The following is a 20,681-nucleotide window of genomic DNA, read 5'->3' as shown; positions in this document are numbered from 1 at the left end:
ATTCTCAGGAACTTTAGGGACCTGGTAGTTTTATTTTTTTTTTTTTTTCTGTGCTTAGCTTTAATTTTTAAAAAAAAGTTTTATTTAATAATAATGATGATGATGATGGTGATAATAATAATAAAGCATTATCATTTGGTATTAACCACAGTGGTCAGAGCCAGGGAGACTTAATTCCGAATTCCACCTCAAATACTTGCTTTATGGTCCCGGGCAAGTCCCTGAACCTGCCAGCCTGTTTCTCCATCTGTAAAAGGGATATAATAATGGCGCCTACCTTTTAGGGTTTGGGGGAGAGCGAATTAAGCTAATAATGTATATGGAGCGCCTGGCTAACCTTAAATGCTAATAAATGCAATTATAAGTGTTAGCTACTGTATTATTGCTGTGACTTGGGGGAAGGGAGCGGAGAGAGAATTAGAGAACCGAGATTCTGCGAGGTGAATTGCCTTGCCCGTGGTCCTACGGTAAAGACTCTCAGTTCCGCTCAAAAGCAGCCTCTCAAGCGCACGGACCAATTTCCTACGGATTCCGAGGTTCACCTCCACTAGTCGGGACACTGCGGAGCAAATTTCACAGAAGCCCGAAGAAGGGACCTTTTGAACTCATGCGCACTGGCATCGTTATCCCTCGGAAGGGAGCCAAAGGGTGCCTTTTGTCGCCGAGGCAGGGCCCGTCTTAAAAACTCTAAATTCTCTTGACAGCTTTCCCGCCTTTTCTAGAATCTCTTAAAATACCTCTCTGAAGAGACATTTTAAAATCCAAAGAGGTTTGCCAGGAGAACGGCAAAAGCAAACGTTTAAATTCTTCGCCTTCTACTCAGGCTTCGGGGCAGACAGCCATAATTGACAGTTGCTAAGGCCCGGGGGCCCTTAAGTTTCTATGGCGACGATCTGGCGTCCATGGCGAAGTCCCTTGACCTCGTAGCGGGAAGAGGGAATTTTGCAGTGTTTTTGGCTGGTTTTTACTTGACTTGATGGGTGGAAGCTGACGCTGCCCCTGCGAAGCCGTGGTGGGAACCCTTCCTCCAACAACGGGGACCCTCCTCACCCGCTCCCAGCTCCAAGTCCCCTCCCGAGTCGAGCGGCCCGGGAATAGGACCATGGCGGGGGGCGGGCGGCGGGCATTCCCGCTTCAGTCCGGTGGGAGCCGAGCTCCTCCCCCTCCCCCCTTCCCTCTTTGACAACCCCCCGGCTTTGAAAGCCTCCAGAAAATGAATAGAATCTTTTAGCCCACGGACTTAAGAGGTGCCAGGGAAGGACCAGGGGTTCCCGAGTCTTAACCCATTGGGTTGACATTTGAGGAATACGAGACTGAGAAAGGTTGAGAAATGGGCCTAAAGTCACACAGTCAGAAAAAGGCAGAGGGAGATTCAAAGCCGGGGTCAGATCCCATGCGCCTTTCCCGCTATTCTACCACCAGAGCAGGCTGCAGTCTCTCCGTCTGCTCTTGAAACCTCAACTCTGTCATTTTGTGACCTTTTAAATATTTTTCTCTCTTCTAGGACTGTGGTGGTAACTGGGAGTGGAAACATTTGAGTAAAAGAATAATAGTTGTTATTCACCATGTCTCATAGTAAAAAGTCTGTTTCATTTCCGCCAGTCCTGCCCTCAACTTCTGAGGGAAAAGAAGTTATGGAATTGAAGACCACCCACCACAAGGAGATAGGTAAAAGCTACCAAAGAAGCATCCTACACGATTCTATTCAGAGATGGAAAACGGTTCCCTATTCATTTTCCCTCCTTTAAGTTGGCAACATACCTAAAACCTTAAAACTGTTTTCTAATAACATGTTTAATAAAGGAAAAGACTGATACATCAAAACACCTAGTTTCACCTTGTTTCATAACATGCATATAGCATTTTTGGCTATGTATTTGTTTCATTGGCAAGTCTTGTTTTATATTCTTTTGAATTAACCCTATTTTAAACATGGATTATATGAACGATTCAATTCAATAAATATTTAAGCACCTACCAGACACTGTGTATTGGTGGTCCCACTGAAAGATTGATTTATTTTCTCTATTTGTAAGTTATTATTCTCCATAATCAAAGTGGTGACTTTTTTTCAGGGGGAGAAAGGTACCAACCAAGAAATGTATGTTCAAAACATTACAGAGTCAGACCAAACCAACAAACTCTGATGGAATGGCTTTCCAAATTCAAGCTAATTGTTAGATGAAAACAAAAAGAAATTCAATACACTTTGATACCGGCTTGTTTACCATGGGAAAAAAGTGAGGAAGGAGAAGTCATCGATTGCCCAATTGCTTAGCTAATTGAAATCATGAGATCATAGATTTAGAATAGGAAGGAAATTTAGAGGTCTTTCTCTCAAATCCTTCTCTTTTCCTAACCTCCAAGGTTTTATTTGGGATTTCTACTTTCTATTTGGATACTTGTTGACTGACCAACCATCTCCCTTCATGATTTTATAAGAAGAGTTCAATTATCTCTATGCAAATAATTCCCAGAACTAATATATACAGCCCTAAACTGTCCTGAGCTCTCCTACCTTGAACTGGATATCTCATAGATATCCCAAACTCATCATGTCCAAAGCAAAATTCATTACCTTTCACTCCAAAACTTCCCTGCTTTCAAAGTTTGCTATTATGATTCAGGGTACTACTATCCTTCCAAACACCCAGCTTGGAAAAACTTAAGTAACATCTTTGATTCCCCAGTTGCACTCACTAGACATCTCTACAGTGTTGACAAGTTATGTCAGTTCTGCTTTAGTTTCATCTCTCATATGTATGTCCTTTCTTTACCTTCCTACTGCCTTTATTCTGGTGGCCCCATCACCCCAATCTTAAATTATTTGGCAATCATCAATTGCCAAACTCTTCTCTCCATTCCAGTTCATCTTTCACTCAAAGCTGCCAAAGAGATCTTCCTAAAACACAGGCCTTTCTTTTTCCATAGTCAGTAAATTTGAGTGGATCCCTTCTGTTTGGATATTGTTTGGTTTTTTAAACCTTTCACAACTTTTCTAGTGTTGACCTCCCTCTCTTGAATATTCTTTCCTCTTGGTTTTCTTGACACTACTATCTCTGGTTCTCTTACCTGTCTGACCAATCACTTTTTTCTCAATGTCTTTTGCTGGTTCATTATCCATACATATCATGCCCCCATTTAATGTGAATGTTTCCCAAAGGTCTCTCCTTGACCCTTTCCTTTGTTTACACTCTCCTGTAACCCCAACAGGTACATTGGATTTAATTATGATCTTTGATGATTCACATGCAGTTCCATATATCCAGTCTCATTCTCAGCCCTGAGAATTCCCAGTTTGAATTTTGGACATTTTATTTTAACTGTTAAAAAAGCTGGGACTCACAGATATAAATACCAGAACTTGGGCCAAAACTCAAAGATCAATTTGCTTTTCTGTATTCTGAGCTCTTTTATATACTTGTGTTATTTTTAACTAGTAGTCAAGATTCTGTCAGTACCATGTATATTTGGAAGTCAGCAGCAGCATTCATCTTAGAGAACTCATTTCAGTGGTAGTTTTTCAGCCAAGTTTTTTACACTCTATCCACCAATGTTTTTCTCACTTTACCCCACCTTTAAAAAAAATCTTTATTTTTTCCTATATTTTCCCTGTTTTTTCCCCCCCTTTCCAGAGGGGAAATATAACATATTCATATAGCAAATAATTTTTAAAAGAGAGATTTTTTAAAATCTTCAAAACCAATCAATGTATAGCTCTAACAGCAACATTCAGCGTCCTCGGATCCCTCATCTCTGCAGGTATCTTTTGCAAAAGATGAGCTTTTTGTTTTCCCTGCAGATGATAGCAGCAACTTTTCTCTCCAACTACTTTCTAGTGACCTCTGAAATGGACGATACATCCAAGGCGCTAGTCTGCTCCGATGAAACCCCGCTCCAGTGCGATTTCATCCCAGAGGAAATTATTTTGTCTTTGACCAATACAGCCTATGCTGCCAGTTGCCCTGAAGCCTTACTACCCCGTAAGAAAGTCAAAACTGACAAAGAAATGAAGGTATGTCAACTTGGGAGCATTTCAGTTTCTGACATGGGACCATCTTAGAAAATTCTATTTGTAAATAGGTCTTTCGGTAGAAATCTATAAACCTTCCCAACAAGGTCGAAGCCTCTAGGCAAATGAATGAAAGAAACTTGTCCTTTGTCATTCCCTTTAACCTGTTTTAACGTGAATTAACCGAAATGGTCAATTTCCCTGTTTCTTTCCTTCCTCTCTCCTTTTTTCCCTTCCTTCCTCCCTCCTTCCCTTCCTTCCTCCTTCCTTCCCTTCCTCCCTCCCTCCTTCCTTTCCTCCCTCCTTTCTTCCTTTTCACCTTTCTTCCCTCCCTCCCTCCCTTCCTCCTTTCTTCTTTTCCTGCCTTCCTCCTTTCTTTCCTTCTTCCCTTCCTTTCTCCCTTCCTCCCTTCCTTCTTTCCTTTCTCTGTTTACTCAGGATTTGCGCCTGTAGCAGGTTTTCGCTTGAGTAGAGCGCCTTCTGCTGAGCCACGGTCTCTGTGCTTTTCCCCAGCTCGGCATGCGCCCCACCAGCAATGTTTGGCACCACCCCTGCCGAAGAGACAAGTTTCGGTACCTGACGGATCACCCCATCTCCTTCACGGGAGCTGGAAGGTAAGGGGGCCGGTCGCCGAGGGCAAGGCGAAAGGTGGTAGACACTGGCCCAGGGAGGGGCTTCCTCCACCAGGGCCGACCGGCTTACTGCGGGGCGTTTACAAGCGCTCCGGGGGCTGGGGGCGCCAGCGGGCACGTGGCAGAGCTGGGCTTTGAAGCCAAATCTTACGCACTTGGAATCCAGCTTTCTGTCCCATTCGCCACCCTGGGCGTCCCCAGAAGAGATTTAGAGTCATGTTTCTTATTCTTTTCCAACCCCTTAGAGTCGATGCTCAGTTAATAATAATAATACATACGTATATGTGTGTATATGTGTAGGTACACACATAGCTGTATTGATTGTTATTGTATAGTATATAGATATATATTGTGTGTCACATAAACACATGTATATTATATGTGCACACGTGTATATTATAGACATTGCACACATGTACATATTGCATATTCTATATGTATACACTGTATATTATAAATGTGCATATTGCACATCATATGCACACATTGTATATTATATGTACATATTTCATATCTATGCATATATTGTATACTATAATGTATATGTTATATATCATAGTTATATGTTGTATATCACATATGCATTTGCTGTATATTATATATTGTATATTATATATGATATGGTTGTATATCATATATGTATACATTGTATATTATATGCATGTGTTGTATATTAAACAGCACATATTATATATTATATATGCATATATTGTAAATTACATAGTATATATTGTATATTATATGCATATTTTGTATGTTACACACATATTTTATATGTATGTATTGTAATGTATATATTGCATATCATAGGTTTATATGTTGTATATTATATATTGTATATCACATATGCATATGTTGTATATTATATATGATATAGTTGTATATAATATATGTATACATTGTATATTATATGCATGTGTTGTATATTACACAGCACATATATATTATATGTGCATATATTGTATATTACACATTACACATTGTATATCATATGCATATGTTGTATGTTATATATGATATTGTTGTACATTATATATGTATATATTGTATATAGTATACAACATGTGAATATGATATATGTATACATTGTATATATATGTATATATTGTATATTACACAGAACATATTATATATTATATATGCATATATTGTAAATTACATAGTACATATTGTATATTATATGCACACACTATATTGTATATGCATATTTTGTATGTTACACACATATTTTATATGTATGTATTGTAATGTATATATTGCATATCATATATTTATATGTTGTATATTATATATGATATGGTTGTATATTATATATGTATACATACATTGTATGTATATTGTATGTCATATGCACACATTACATATTATATGTACATATTTCATATATTATATATACATATATTGTACATGCATATTTTGTATACTATAATGTATATATTGCATATAATATATGTATATGTTATATATGCTATGGTTGTATATTATATATGTATACATTGTATGTTATATGCATGTGTTGTATATTACACAGCATATATTATATAGTATATGCATATATTGTATATTATATATACACATTGTATATTATATATGCATATTTTGTATGTTACACACATATTTTATATGTACATTTTGTTTATTATAATATATTGTATATAATATGCATATGTTTTATGTTATATACATGTTGTATATTGTTTGTGTATATTATAGATGTGCACATTGTATATTATATGTATATATTGTATAGTACATTGCCTATTGTATAGTACATATATATGTATATATGTATGCACACATGTATATTGTATATATGTATGGTTCCTACTATGTGTCAGGTACTGTGTTCAGTACTTTGCCAATGATGACTCATTTTATCCTCGCAGCAACCCTGGGAAGTAGGTGTTATTATGAGCCCCATTTTACAGTAGAGGAAACTGAGGTAAACAAGGTTAAGGGATACAGCTAGTAAGTATCTGAAGTTGTATTTGACTCAGGTCTTCCTGACTGCAGACCTAGTGCACAATCCACCGTGACATCTGAGGCTTCTAATACAATTCTGCATGGGTTCCTGGAAAGGGTAAAAATGGGAAATCAAAAAATGTTAAACCTGGACGGTTTCCAGGATCACAGATTTAGAGAGACCTTGGATGTCAAGTAGTTCAGCTTCTCACTTTAACAGAGGAGTAAACTGAGGCTTAAAGAGATTAAGCCGACTGCCCAAAGTTGAGCAGGTGGGAAGCAGCTGAGCTCAAGAATTTAAACCCTGCTCTTTGGTTTCCTAGTGTAGCATTTTCCCTATTCCCCCAGCCTACAGAAGGTATGTGGCATTTTTTTCTTCCACTCTTTAGCAATAGCAACAAACATTTGAGAACAAATTCACTGCTTTGTCCCTCATGTTGCAGTGGGACAAGAGGGGATCAGTTATCGGATCTAGTGCAGAGAAAAGGCTAGAAAATAGACTATTGGGATATAAAGACGGGAGGACTAAGCTAGTTATTTCTGGAATCTATGCAATGTTTTGTTTTCCTCAAAGGGCACTCTAATATCTATAAGTTTTCATTCACATCAGCAGAAATTTCCTAGACCCTATTTTTAGAACAGCAATAATACCACCTTATGTTTCCATGGCGATCTATGGCTTTCAAAGCTTTTTATTTGACTCTCACAAAAACACATTGCAGTCAACAAGGCTGAGTCCACTTTAATTATCCATAATTTACAGATGAGGAAATGAGCCTCAGAAAGACTAGGTGGTTCCTTCATTGTCTAGATTTCAGCTTCTTAAACAGTGAATCATGACTGCATATGAGGTATTATAATTAAAGGTGGGGGTCTTGAAATTATGATTATTATAAGTGAATGTTTGATTTGTGTACCTGTTTTATATACCTGTACACCTAGGGTCACATGAAAATTTCTTAGGTGAAAAAAGATCATGAATGAACAAAGTTTCTAGATATATATGAGACTCTTTCCTTTGAGAGTAAACCGAAGTTCAATGGTTTGTAGAGTCCATATAATTGAGTTGTTTTTGTGTGTGTGTGTGTGTGTGTGTGTGTGTGTGTGTGTGTGTGTGTGTCTGGATGGACGATTCCAGAGAAGGTTGTAGTCATAGTAATCTTTCTAATCCCATTGCAGGAAAATAAAAAGAATTTTTATACTTCTTTATATTAAATTGTTCTGGTGATATTTTTTTTTTGGGGGGGGAAGGGCTTATTTACCACCTTGCTTTCCTTTCTGGGTGCTGACATTGTTCTTAAGTTCATTATCCCACTGATCATTCTAAGTTTTTTCATGACTTGGGTCTTCGGTGTATTAACTTTTTCTTGTGTTTCATAATCATTCAAGATTTTTAACAAAATAAAACAAAATTTTTGTGCTTTCTGATTATAGCTTATAACATGGTCATTATATCCTTTTTTGATTACAGTCCAGTTATTAGTTTATTTCTGGGTAGCCCCTTTACTAAATTTGCCATTGCAGATTGCCTTCAACATGTTTATTTGTTGAAAGTCTTGATTTTCTTGTAGGGAAAATAAATGGACATGAATAGTAGCCCTGGGAGGAATGTATATAACTACTTGAAAAAAAATCAAGCAAAAAGGGTTCTGATTAATATCAACTTGGAATAGATTTATTTAGTGAGTAATCCCTTAGTCCTGTTTTCAACCATTTAGAAACATAATTACTGGTCATTCTAACTCACTATTGCCTTGCCATATAGGTGTAATAATCACGAAAAGCTGCTGGGCCTAGATTTGTAGCTCAAAGGAAAGTTGTAGATATAGCTTCCTTAAATTTCTGCCAAATATTTGACAAAGTCTCTTATACTATCCACAGGTCTCATACACACCCCTCCCTGCAACCTCAGTAAACTCCAATGGATCAAATATAAAATGCTATTTGATGTTCAAAGTCCTTTCTAATCTAATCCCCCTTTACCTTTCCAGTCTTTTTACATTCCAGAGACAGTAACTTCCTTCCTGTTCCATGAACAAGAGGCTCCATCTCTCAGATCTAGACATTCTTTCTGGCCGTTTCCTATGCCTAGAATGCTCTTCCTTCTCCATTTTGATTACTAACTTTTCTGGACTTCCTTTAAGTCTAAACTAAAACCCAACCTTCTTATTTATCCTGAATATGCAGAATTGCTTGTACATGGTTATTTGCTTACTGTCTCCTTCATTAAACTTAAAGGGTACAGCCAGCAGAAGGCCATTTTAAAAGCCCAGACCAGTTCATCTCACAGGATGCTGAACCAACAAACTTGCTCTTTAAGACATTGGGCTAAAAATCCAGAGATCATTAGCACTCTTCCTTTATTACTATGACAATTCCAGACATGGGTTTAGGAACAGATGTAGAATGATGTCAGAAATAACAGGAGAGGCTTTGTTCAAAATGAAAAGATCAGGATTCAAGGGCCCGTTCCCAAGTTTGGGTCCTTATCTCTTCTCCCTCTTATAGCATCTCACCTGGTGATCTCATCAGCTGCCACAGGTTCAGTGATTTCTCTGCATATGATTCCCAGATGTGTCTATAATCCAGTCCTTTACCTTTCTCCTGAGCTCCAGTTTTCCATCACCAGATTTCTTTTGGATTTCTTTGAAGCCCATGACCCTTAGACATCTTAAACTCAACATGCTTAAAATACAAGTAATTGTCTTTTCCTCCTCAGCCTCCCTCTCTCAAAAAATTTCCCTGTTATTGAGGACACCTCCATCCTCTCAGTCATCCAGCCTAAGCGTCAGCATCAGGTGCTCATTTTCACTGATATCTCATGTCCCATCAATCACCAAATCTTATCCTTGTTCACTTTATATGATCCCTTCCTTCCACTAATACAGCCACTACCCTGGTTTAGGCTGATATGTTGTAATGTAATGTGATATGATATGACATAATATAACAATATAATGTAATATAATATGATATATTGTAATACAATGATGTAATGTAATGATATGATATGATATGTAAATCATAAGAGGCAGTTGGGTTGCACAGGGGATAGAATATTGACTTAGAGTCAAGAAGACTGAATTAAAATGTGGCCTCAGGCATTACTAAGCTATATGACCCTGGAGAAGTCATTTAACCTTTTTGTCTAAGTTTCTTCATCTGTAAAATGGGGACAACAATACCACTTATTCCACAGGGTTTTTGTGAAGCTCAAATAGATAAGAAAGGCAAAGTACTCTGCAAATCTTAAAGCTAATTATATGCTAACTATCAAACTATCACTTTTGAGGTGCCTCCATTTTCCCAGTTGTCCAATCTTGTTGTCAATCTTGTCATTTCTACCTTCATAAAATCTCTCATAAATGTCCCCTTCTTTGCACCGACACATCCACCATTCTACTGTATGGCCTCATTCTTGGACAATTGCAGTAGCCTTATGGCTTAGCACCCATCTTGAAGCTCATTCTTAGCTCCAAACTCTCCTTCACCCACTGCAAAGTGATTTTTTTTAAAGTGATCATATGGCCCAAAATTTAATAATCTCCAGTGGCTCCCTATTACCTCCAAGACCAAAAAGAAAATTCCATTTGGCTTTTATAGCCTTCTATAACCAGGCCCCATCTTACCTTCCCAATTGCCTTCTTCTTTATTTTCCTCCTCAACAGTCCAAGGACACCAGCCTTCTTGTTCCTCACCCATGACCCTCCATCTCCCATCTTCATACCTGGCTATCCTTTATGCCAAGAATATTCTTCCTCTTTATCTCTGCTTCACCTTGCATTTTGCCTTCAATACTCAGCTCAGTCCCATGTTCAACAAGTGCACTTTCCTCCCCTCTTTACTACAAGTACCTGCTGTTATTCACGTACACTATTTTGTGTGTATGAGTTTATCAAATGCTATTTTAAGTTTTACAGTTTGAGCATCTTGATGGCAGAGAATGGCTTTTTGCCTTTCTTTGTATTCCAAATATTTGGCATAATGCTTGCCACAAAGTAAATGTTCAATAAATGCTTGTTGCCTCATCAACTGCAACATGTGGTGACTAGGTGAAAGAAATGGGAGTGCTTAGTCTATATTAGACTATCATAGTAGTCTTTCAAGCATTAGAAAAACAGTACTGTGGAAATTGGGTGTCCTAGAGAGCAAACTTTGGATCAATGGGCATAAGTTTCAGAATTAGATTTAATCTTGATACAAGGACCAGGTTCTAGCTATGTGACCCTGGACAAGCCATGTAATCCTGATTACCTCCGTTTCCTCATCTGTAGAATGAGCTGGAGAGGGAAATGGCAAACTACTCTAGTATATCTGCCCCAAAAAATCCCAAAGGGATCACAAAAAGTCCGACATAACTGAAATCAAGTGACCAATGACAATCCTCCTAACAACTGGAACAGTTCAAAAGTTAGCATATACTACCTTAAGAAGTAGTGAATCTGCTGTCACTTGAACCTCCAAGAAGCTCAATTAGCACTCATCTGAATTTCAGATAATTCATTTAGAGGGGCTACTTGCTCAGTTCTAGGTTCCACTATATTGTTCTTTCTAATTTCAAGATTCTATGATCTAGAAATATTTGAAAAAAAGGCACCATCCTGAAGTTAAGGCTTAAACAAGGTAAGATTTAAATTACATTACAATAGCAGCTTGATTTGAAATCAGGGAATCTTGATCTTCTCTTTGGTTCTGCTCCATGTGACATGAGTGAGCAGTTTCATTTCTCTGGGTCCCCATTTCCTCATTATTTTACAAAATGGTAATAATAGTATACTTCGCAGTGTTCAGGTGAGGAAAACTAAATTTCCATGTAAGTATGAACTCATTATACCTAAAAAATTACTTTTTTTTTGTTAGTATAAGATTTGTAATGTTTCTCTACTCTTGATTAATGCTGCTATCTTTCAAATCTAAGGAATAGATAGTTTTGCATTTACTTGTAAGTAAAATAACTTAATTTAGGGCTCTACCCTTTTAACTATAATCCTTTAAAGTTATCCTTATAATTATATCCTTTTAAGTTCAGATCATCTAAATTACATCTACATGCCCATCCATATGATAGAATGTCTTCTGTGCTAGAAACTGTTGCAGAAAGGGATAATGTCGTGTAGAAATTATCCTGGCATGGATTCTGTCAATGCGAAGTTATTATTAAATAAAATAAAATTTATAAAAAAAAAAAGAAACTGTTGCAGAAGAAATAAGATCTACTCAGTAATCTCAATGAAAGGCTTGGGGCCCTCCAAATGTCATGAAGTATCTGATTTTTATTGTATACCCTTGGGACATGATTTTAATGAATAGTAATTACCATTTATATTGCTCTTGAAGTGCTTGGAAGAATAATTAAATGTTCATGAATGTTGCAATAAAATGTTATATACATGTATGTATGTGTATATATATTTTTATACATGTTCATACATATATATGTCAGTATGCCATACCACACATATCCTATCTATAGCCAATAGCTTTAATATAACTAAGATCCAAGAAGCAAAACAAAACAAAGACCTCTGAGCACCCAAAATAATAATAGTAATAATCCTAATAGCATATGGAGTGCATACTCTGGAATTACTCTCTTAGCTCCCACTCAAACAAGTGAAATGAGTCCAGAGGGTGACTGTTAGGTCTCCTGAGAGCTCTTAATGGTAGCCTTGAGGGGTCAGTGTCACTTCTAATGTCAGCACACCCCCAGTAGTGTGCTCTCTGCCCTGATTATCAGTTCATATCAATCAGCCAGCCTGGATGACCCTGGGCATGTAACCCTGTTTGAGTTTGCTCTTTTGTAAAATGGGGATAACAACAGCCCCTACAGCCTGGGGATGAAGATCAAATGAGATAATATTGATAAAGCTCTTAGCTTGGTGCCTGACACATAGTGAGTGCTGTAAAACTGTGAGAATTATTTTTCTTTGGCTTCCTGCTCCTTACAAATATACTCAGATCTGCCCTTCTGTAATCCCCCATAACACTCCCCTGAAATGCTTTTCTCTTTCACTTCCAAACTTCTAGAACAAGTTGAACTTTTTCTCCCTTCCCATTTACGTCTCGCCTCTAAATCTATTATGCAACTTGAACTGGTTTGTCCACAGTTCCCCATGACCTGAGACTCATTGCCAAATCTGATTTCTTTTCTTTTCTTATATTTCTTGGCCTCTCAGCAGCTTTTGATAACAACTGTATACTTCATTATGTGATTCTCTTTCTACATGTCTGCCTGCTTACCCAAGTTTGCAGTGCTAAAGTCATCCTTGACCCTTCCCTTTCCCTCAACCTGTATTGCCAAATTTTGTCAATTCTATCTTCACGATATAGCTCACATCTAAAGTGATTTTCCTGAAGTTCAAAGCTGATCACTTCAACCCCCACTCCCATTCAGTAAATTCCAAGGGTTCCTTATTGCCTCCAGGATCAAATACAAAACGATGTTTGGCATTTAAAGCCCTTTATTGTTGAGCCCTCTTTTCCAGTCTTCCTATACTTTACTCCCCAACAGATACTCTTGGATCCAGTGAAAATGGCCTCCTGACTATTCCATAAACAAGTTTCTCCATCTCTCAGCTTCCCAGTTTCTAACCTATCATATTGTTCCTCGTGTCTATGACACTACGAGTTTTGTAACCAATAATAGTTTTCCCACCTGTGATGTTGCTCCTCCTTTTGTCTGTAAAAATGATTTGTCTTCTCTCATTCAGAGTCTTTTGGCTTGCTGGGGAGCTGAAAGACCCTTTTTATTGGTAACTGCTAGCCTTGCCAGCAAATTAAAAGTGCTTGGAAATTTGTGCCTCAGTTTATTTTAGTTTTAAAAGTGACATTACCCTACTGCTCAAGAGAAACTACTGCCTCCTTCTCAGCTCTAGTGTAAAATTATTCCCTGTTTGCCTTTTATGGTACTCCACAGTCTAGCTCCATTCTAACTTCCCAGAGTTATGGCACATTCTCCTCCTGCCCACCCCCACATATACTCCATGTACCCATCAGACGGGAGGACTTAGGGCACACAACATGCCATCTTTCCAGTCTATGCCTTTGTGCTTGGCCTGTACTTCCCTCCCCAAGCATGCTCAGCATGTCCTTCCTCTCCAGCTCCTCTTCTTAGAACTCCCAGCTTTCCTTCAAAGTCCGACTAATGGGACACCTAGCCTGATCCTTCTGGTTGCAATGCCTTTCCCTGAAAATATATTTTGCATTTGATTACCTACGGATATGTTGTTTTTCCACCAATGTAGGACTGTACTGTCTTTGCACCTGCATTGCCTATGAGCATGGACTCTAATTGGCACTTAATAATTGCTTGTTATTTTGAGTTGACTTGCACCCAAGTCCAGGCCTTCTGAATCCATGTCATAGGCTCCTAGAATGAGAACTTAATGACCTTAAAGTTACATGCTGCGGTCATCAACTGCCCTGAGATGCCACAGATGTAACAGGCTAAAGGAAGCACTCTCAGGTACAGAGCAAATGGTTTTAATCCAGGTCCTAATGATTGCACAGGACCCTGTCCTTTCTATCCCTCTGCTTCTACACTCATAACAAGGGGACATATTTGTACTGCTTATCTCACAGAGTGGTTGTGAGGATGCAGAGGGGAATCATGAGACTAATGAACGTTTCTACACAGCTTTTAAGTTTTGCAAAGTGCATGAGAAAATTATCTCATTCGTGTGAGCTTCACAACAACCCCATGAAGTACATACTGCATTTGGTATTGTTCCCACTTTACAGATGAGGAAACTCTAGCTTTGAGACCTTAATTTGCCCATGGTTACACAGATTGTCCAAGGAATGATAATGTATAGAAGAAGTGCTTTATACTTGTGCCTTAATGGTATAAGCCTCTGTGATTTCATTGGCGTGGTTATTCCTATTCCCTCTGACCCCCTTTTGCCTTGGTAGATTGGCTTCATGAGTTTCTGTGGAGGGGAAAGTCATTAGCCAGTGACCAGCATTTGGGGAATGACCTCAGTAAATATGGCTGGGCTGGTCCTTGGGTGATAAAGTGTGGCGTAGGATTGTGCTAGAAACCTGACCTCTCTTGGGGAAGGGCCTGCCTGAGCCTGTGTTTGCTTGGCGTGGCTTCTGGGTAGGAATAGATGCTTCCTCAGGGGAGCATCAGAGTGAGACTTTAATGGAGACTCATAATCCTGAAGTACTATAAAAATCTAAGCTAATTATTGTAATGATAGAAAAGTTCATTCACTTCTTTAAGGTCAGTAGTGGTCAGTGTGATTTAAAAATTAGCAGTCTACCTGAGAACAAGTTCCAAGTTGTTCTGAAATCTTTTTTAACTGCTATGGGGGCGGAATCGAAGAAGATGACTCAGGGGAAGTAGGATGTAATGAAGAGATGCCTCAGAAAAAGACCCAAAACATTATAGCATATAAAGAGCCAAAGAATGGTTTCTACTTGCATCATATAGCTGTAGTAATAATTTGGTCATGCTTGGAACCAGGTGATTATGGAAAAGTATAGAGGTGAGCTCGAGTACCACCCTTTGCCCATACTTCTTGGGCCCGTCGGAGTTGTCAGAGTATAAACACTTTTCCTGAACTTAGATCAGTGCTGTGTAAACCTAGCTGAAGTTTCATACTGGGTGCAAAGCTCTGTTCTGGAGCATGCTGGGTGATCTTTCTCAGAATTAGTCTGGAATGAGAAGCCTAGCAGATCCTTATGTAGCTGGGTAGTTCTTTTGATGAGATCAAGTTAATTGAAGGACTTTGAGTCTTCTGATGAAACTAAAACTTCTCCAGATAAATTGCAGTCCTTGAAAGTCTCAGAAACTAATACTTCCATCACCCAATTCTCTAGACTGGTAACTTGGGCCATTCTGGAACAGCCCCAATTTCCTTTGGAAGAGTATTTCTTTTGGAAGTGAACCACTGGCTCTCTAGAATGGAACAATGGGTTCTAGTACCTTAATATCTTTGGTATTGGGATAAAATAGCTTTTTTCTATTGCTAATTAAGGCTGTAACAAAAACACATGAACATTTAAATGTATTAATGTGGCACTGTTTTGATGTATTCTTAGTTGTAAATAAAATCTTTTAGCATATCAAATGCAGATATTAGTCCCAGTGTAGGCCAGTGTCAACAAACCTTTTGGTTACTATAGTTAAATAAATATTAGATAACGTTAAGTTAAGCAGAATAGGTAAATTTTTATGATTCTATATAATTCTGCTTTTTTTCCAAATATATCAAAAGCTTAAACAAGAAAAATGAGGAAAAAACCTAAATAATAGCATAAAATTCCACTTATGTCTTGATTAGAGGGAAAAGATGCAAACTTTAAAACAATAACAGTAGTCTCATTTACTCTATTTCCTTTTACATTTTTTCTGTATATATTCTACAATTTCATGGCTTCTCTCTTTTTATAGTACAGGCAGCATGTTTCAATGGAGAGGGTCTGGACTGTGAAGTCAGGAAGTCAGGCTGAAATTCTCTCTTGACATTTATCAATGTTACTGGTCTCTTCATGACTCCAGTTTTTATTTTATTCTTTGTTTTATTTGTTTTCCTATTAGAAACTTGTTCATTTCTTTCTTGATTTTCATTGTTTTTTTCCCCTGAATTTCTAAATTGTTCTAATATAGATTTTTCTTGCTATCTTTCTTAAAGCAAATAACATTTGAATGTTGGAGCTTTTAGAATTGAATTAATGAGCACATATGAGTTTGGTTGAAACATATTGGGGGAAAAGGAAAGTAAGAAAAGATATATGTAGTATTTTAAAAGCTGTCCTGTGGAAGCAGTATTAAACTTGCTCACCTTAGCCCAGAGTATCTACTTAGAACATACAGGGCAAAGTGTTAGAGTGGTGGAGTTAGGCTGTGTATTACCAAAAATTAGCTGAAGATTAAAGAAACTGCTTTGGAAAGGATCATCAGGCAGAGGCCAGATGAGCATTTATTTGGAGACATAGATATATGCACATACTATGCATATTTCTATTTGTCACTTCTTTCTCTGGAGATGGATAGCATTTTTCTTTATAGGTCCAAGTATTTTCATGTTTTTCTAAATCAATCAGTTTATCATTTCCTGTATCACAATAGTATTCTTTCACAATCATATCCCACAGTTTATTTAGCCATTCCCCAATTGAAGGGCCTCATTTTAGCCAATCTGATAGGTATAAGATATCTAAAAGTTTTTTTAAGTTTACATATTTCTAATAAAAAAAAATATAAAGCATTTTTCATAGGACTAAATATAGTTTTGATTTCTTTATAAAAATTGCCTTTTCATATTCTTTGACCATTTATCAATTAGGGTGTGACTAGTATTCTTACAAATTTGACAAACTTCTTTATGTATTTGAGAAATGAGACCTTTATCTGAAAGATTGTCTATGACAGTTTTTCTCCAATTTTCTGCTTTCCTTCTAATCGTGGCTACATTGATTTTATTTATGTAAGAATTTTTAAATTATATACTTTAAAAATGCTCCCTATCTCTTGTTTTTTCATATATTATTTTCTTACACATGAGTCTGATAGGTAATATTTTTCCTGTTATTCTAATTTTCTTATAATACCTGGATCAGGTATCCACTTTGATCTTATCTTGGTGTATTGGTATATATTGGTCTATGCCTAATTCCTGACAGATTGCTTTACAGCTTTCCCCAACAATTTCTACCAATTTTTTTTATCTTTAATAGTATTTTATTTTTCCAAATATATGCAGAGATAATTTTCAACATTCACCTTTGCAAAATCTTGTGTTCCAGATTTTTCTCTCTCTCCTCCTCGCTCCCTCCTTCTCAAGACAGCAAGAAATCCAGTATAGGTTAAACATGTGCATTTCTTCTAAACATATTTCTATATTCATCATGCTGTGAAAAAAAATCGGATCAAAAGGAAAAAAAAAACAAGCAAACAACAACATGAAAATACTATGTTGTGATCTAAACTCAGTCTCCATACTCTCTGGGTGCAGATATGGCTGTTTTCATCACAAGATCATTGAAACTGGCCTGAATCACCTCACTATTGAAAAGAGCCATGTCCATCAGTATTGATCATTGTTTAATCTTCTTGTTGCTGTGTACAGTGTTGTCCTGCTTCTACTCATTTCACTCAGCATCAGTTCATGTAAGTCTCTCCAGGCCTCTCTGAATTTATCCTGTTGGTCATTTCTTACAGAACAATAATATTCCATAATATTCATATACCAAAATTTATTCAGCCATTCTCCAATTGATGGGCGTCCATTCATTTTCCAGTTTCTGGCCACTACAAACAGGGCCCCCACAAACATTTTTGCACATGTGGGTCCCTTTCCATCCTTTAATATCTCTTTGGGGATATAAGCCCAGTAGAAACACTGCTGGGTCAAAGGATATGCAGAGTTTGATAACTTTTGGGGCATAGTTCCGGATTGCTCTCCAGAATGGTTGGATCATTTCACAACTCACCAACAATGCATTAATGTCCCAGTTTTCCCACATTCCCTTCAACATTATTATTATCTTTTTCTGTCATCTTAGCCAATCTGAGAGGTATGAGGTGGTTTTAATTTGCATTTCTCCAAATAATAAATTCTGATCCCCAAACTTAGACCTTTATGTTTGTCAAACTCAAGATTACTCTAATTACTGGGTGTTGTATGTCTATTCTGCTCTACTGATATACCTTTCTATTTCTTAGCTAGTACCAGATAGTTTTGATATTTACTGCTTTATAGTATAGTTTATGTCTGGTATTGCTGAATTTCCTTCCTTTACATTTTTTTTCATTAGTGACTTTGAAATTCTTGACCTTTTGTTCTTCAAAATGAATTTTGTTACTCTTTTTTTCTCAGTAAAATAATCTTTAATAATTAGAATGGCATTAAATAAATGGATTAGTTAGATAAAGTTGTCATTTTTATTATATATTAGCATTGCCTATACATGATCAAAGAATATTTCTCCAATTATTTAAATTTTACTTTATTTGTAGAAGGAGTATTTTATATTTATGTTCATATAGTTTCAGAGGCTGTTTTAGCAGGTATACACTCAGGTATTTTATAATATCTGGTTATTTTAGATGTCTAAAACAAAATTGAATAATATTGGTGAAACATAGTATACGTTTCCTGTTTTTTCTTTTAATTAAATCTATTTTAGCTTTAACTTTGTCTGAGATCACAATTACTACCCCTGTTTTTTAACATAATAAATTCTACTTCAGTGTTGTATTTTAATTGTTATTTTCATTATGTTGCCTTTAAGTGACATAATTGTTGAATTCAGATTTTTAATCCTTTTTGCTATCCAGGATAAATTCATTCCATTCACATTCAAAGTTACAATTATTCATTGTGTATTTCCCTTTATCCTATTTTTTTCACTATGCTGCTCATCCTCTTACTCTATTTCTTCTCAATACTTCTACCCCAACCTTGCCTTCCTATTCCCTAATCTACCCAACCCCTAACATTTCTTCCTTTATCCTCACCTCTCACCCTTCACCTTAATCTAAGAGTCTCTCTCTCATCTCCTCTGTCTCTTAATTCTTAATCTACACATATTTCTGAAAGTCCTTTCCTTATCCTATCCACTTGCTGTCTTTATTTCTTTCTAAATTTAGAAGACTCATAATATCTTTCTTAATGTATATTGTACCCTTTTAACTCATTTCCAGTGAGAGTAAGATTTCACTACCAGCCTTCTACTCCATACTTTTTGCATTCATGTCTCATTTGTATGACATAATTATTTCTTTTAATCTCTTCCTACCCAGTTTTAGTTTTTAGAATCATTCCCTTAAACACAGCCCAGCCCAAGCCTTTCTTTCTTTTTTTTCAGTTTAAATAACTTTTTATTGACAGAACCCATGCCAGGGTAATTTTTTACAATATTATCCCTTGCACTCACTTCTGTTCCCATTTTTTCCTTCCTTCCCTCCAAACAGGCAAGCAGTTTAGATTCATTTCCCAATGTTCTTTCTCTGGGTGTAGCTGCTTCTGTCCATCCTTGATCAATTGAAATCAATTGATCATCCCCTCCCCCAGATGGCAAGCCATCCTTTCCATGTTGAATAGGTTACAGTATATCCTAGATACAATATATGTGTGCAGAACCGAACAGTTTTCTTGTTGCACAGGAAGAGTTGGATTCAGAAGGTATAAATAACCCGGGAAGAAAAACAAAAATGCAAGCAGTTTATATTCATTTCCCAGTGTTCTTTCTCTGGGTGTAGCTGCTTCTGTTCATCCTTGATCAATTGAAACTGAATTAGCTCTCTTTATCGAAGAGATCCACTTCCATCAGAATACATCCTCATACAATATCGTTGTCGAAGTGTATAATGATCTCCTGGTTCTGCTCATTTCACTTAGCATCAGTTCATGTAAGTCTCGCCAGTCCTCTCTGTATTCATCCTGCTGGTTATTCCTTACAGAACAATAATATTCCATAACATTCATATACCACAATTTACTCAACCATTCTCCAATTGATGGGCATCCATTCATTTTCCAGCTTCTAGCCACTACAAACAGGGCCGCCACAAACATTTTGGCACATACAGGTCCCTTTTCCTACTTTAGTATCTCTTTGGGGTATAAGCCCAGTAGAAACACTGCTGGATCAAAGGGTATGCACAGTTTGATAATTTTTTGAGCATAATTCCAGATTGCTCTCCAGAATGGCTGGATGTGTTCACAATTCCACCAACAATGTATCAGTGTCCCTGTTTTCCACATCCCCTCCAACATTCATCATTATTTTTTCCTGTCATCTTAGCCAATCTGACAGGTGTGTAGTGGTATCTCAGAGTTGTCTTAATTTGCATTTCTCTGATTAATAATGACTTGGAGCATATTTTCATATGGCTATAAATAGTTTTAATTTCTTCATCTGAGAATTGTCTGTTCATATCCTTTGACCATTTATCAATTGGAGAATCAGCCCAAGCCTTTCTTTCAAACTATACAAATGATGTCATCAGTTGTGTTAACATTTTTGCATATAAAAAGTAAACAGTTTTACCTTATTGAGTCCCTTACAATAGGTCTTTAATGTTTACTTTATATTTCTCTTGGATCATATATGTTGAATTTTCT

General features: G+C 37.0%; 1 protein-coding gene across 2 annotated transcripts in view; it reads left to right on the top strand.

The window, feature by feature from the left end:
* Positions 1-664: 664 nt before the first annotated feature.
* The window catches only part of AXDND1 (axonemal dynein light chain domain containing 1), a 124,590-nt gene continuing 104,573 nt past the window's right edge, over positions 665-20,681 (top strand). Inside the window, exons 1-4 of one of the 2 annotated variants that reach the window (XM_051998855.1) lie at positions 665-1,012; positions 1,505-1,668; positions 3,840-4,015; positions 4,526-4,626. In XM_051998855.1, coding sequence (XP_051854815.1) covers positions 1,566-1,668; positions 3,840-4,015; positions 4,526-4,626 — 380 coding nt within the window. In that variant the 5' untranslated portion in view covers positions 665-1,012; positions 1,505-1,565. The remainder of the gene's footprint in view (positions 1,013-1,504; positions 1,669-3,839; positions 4,016-4,525; positions 4,627-20,681) is intronic. The other variant, XM_051998856.1, reaches the window with a different exon arrangement.

This window comes from Antechinus flavipes, chromosome 4 (genome assembly GCF_016432865.1).
Source record: "Antechinus flavipes isolate AdamAnt ecotype Samford, QLD, Australia chromosome 4, AdamAnt_v2, whole genome shotgun sequence".
Classification (NCBI taxonomy): Eukaryota; Metazoa; Chordata; class Mammalia; order Dasyuromorphia; family Dasyuridae; genus Antechinus; species Antechinus flavipes.
Note: the sequence above shows the minus strand (reverse complement) of the source record. Positions and strands in the feature narration are given on the sequence as shown.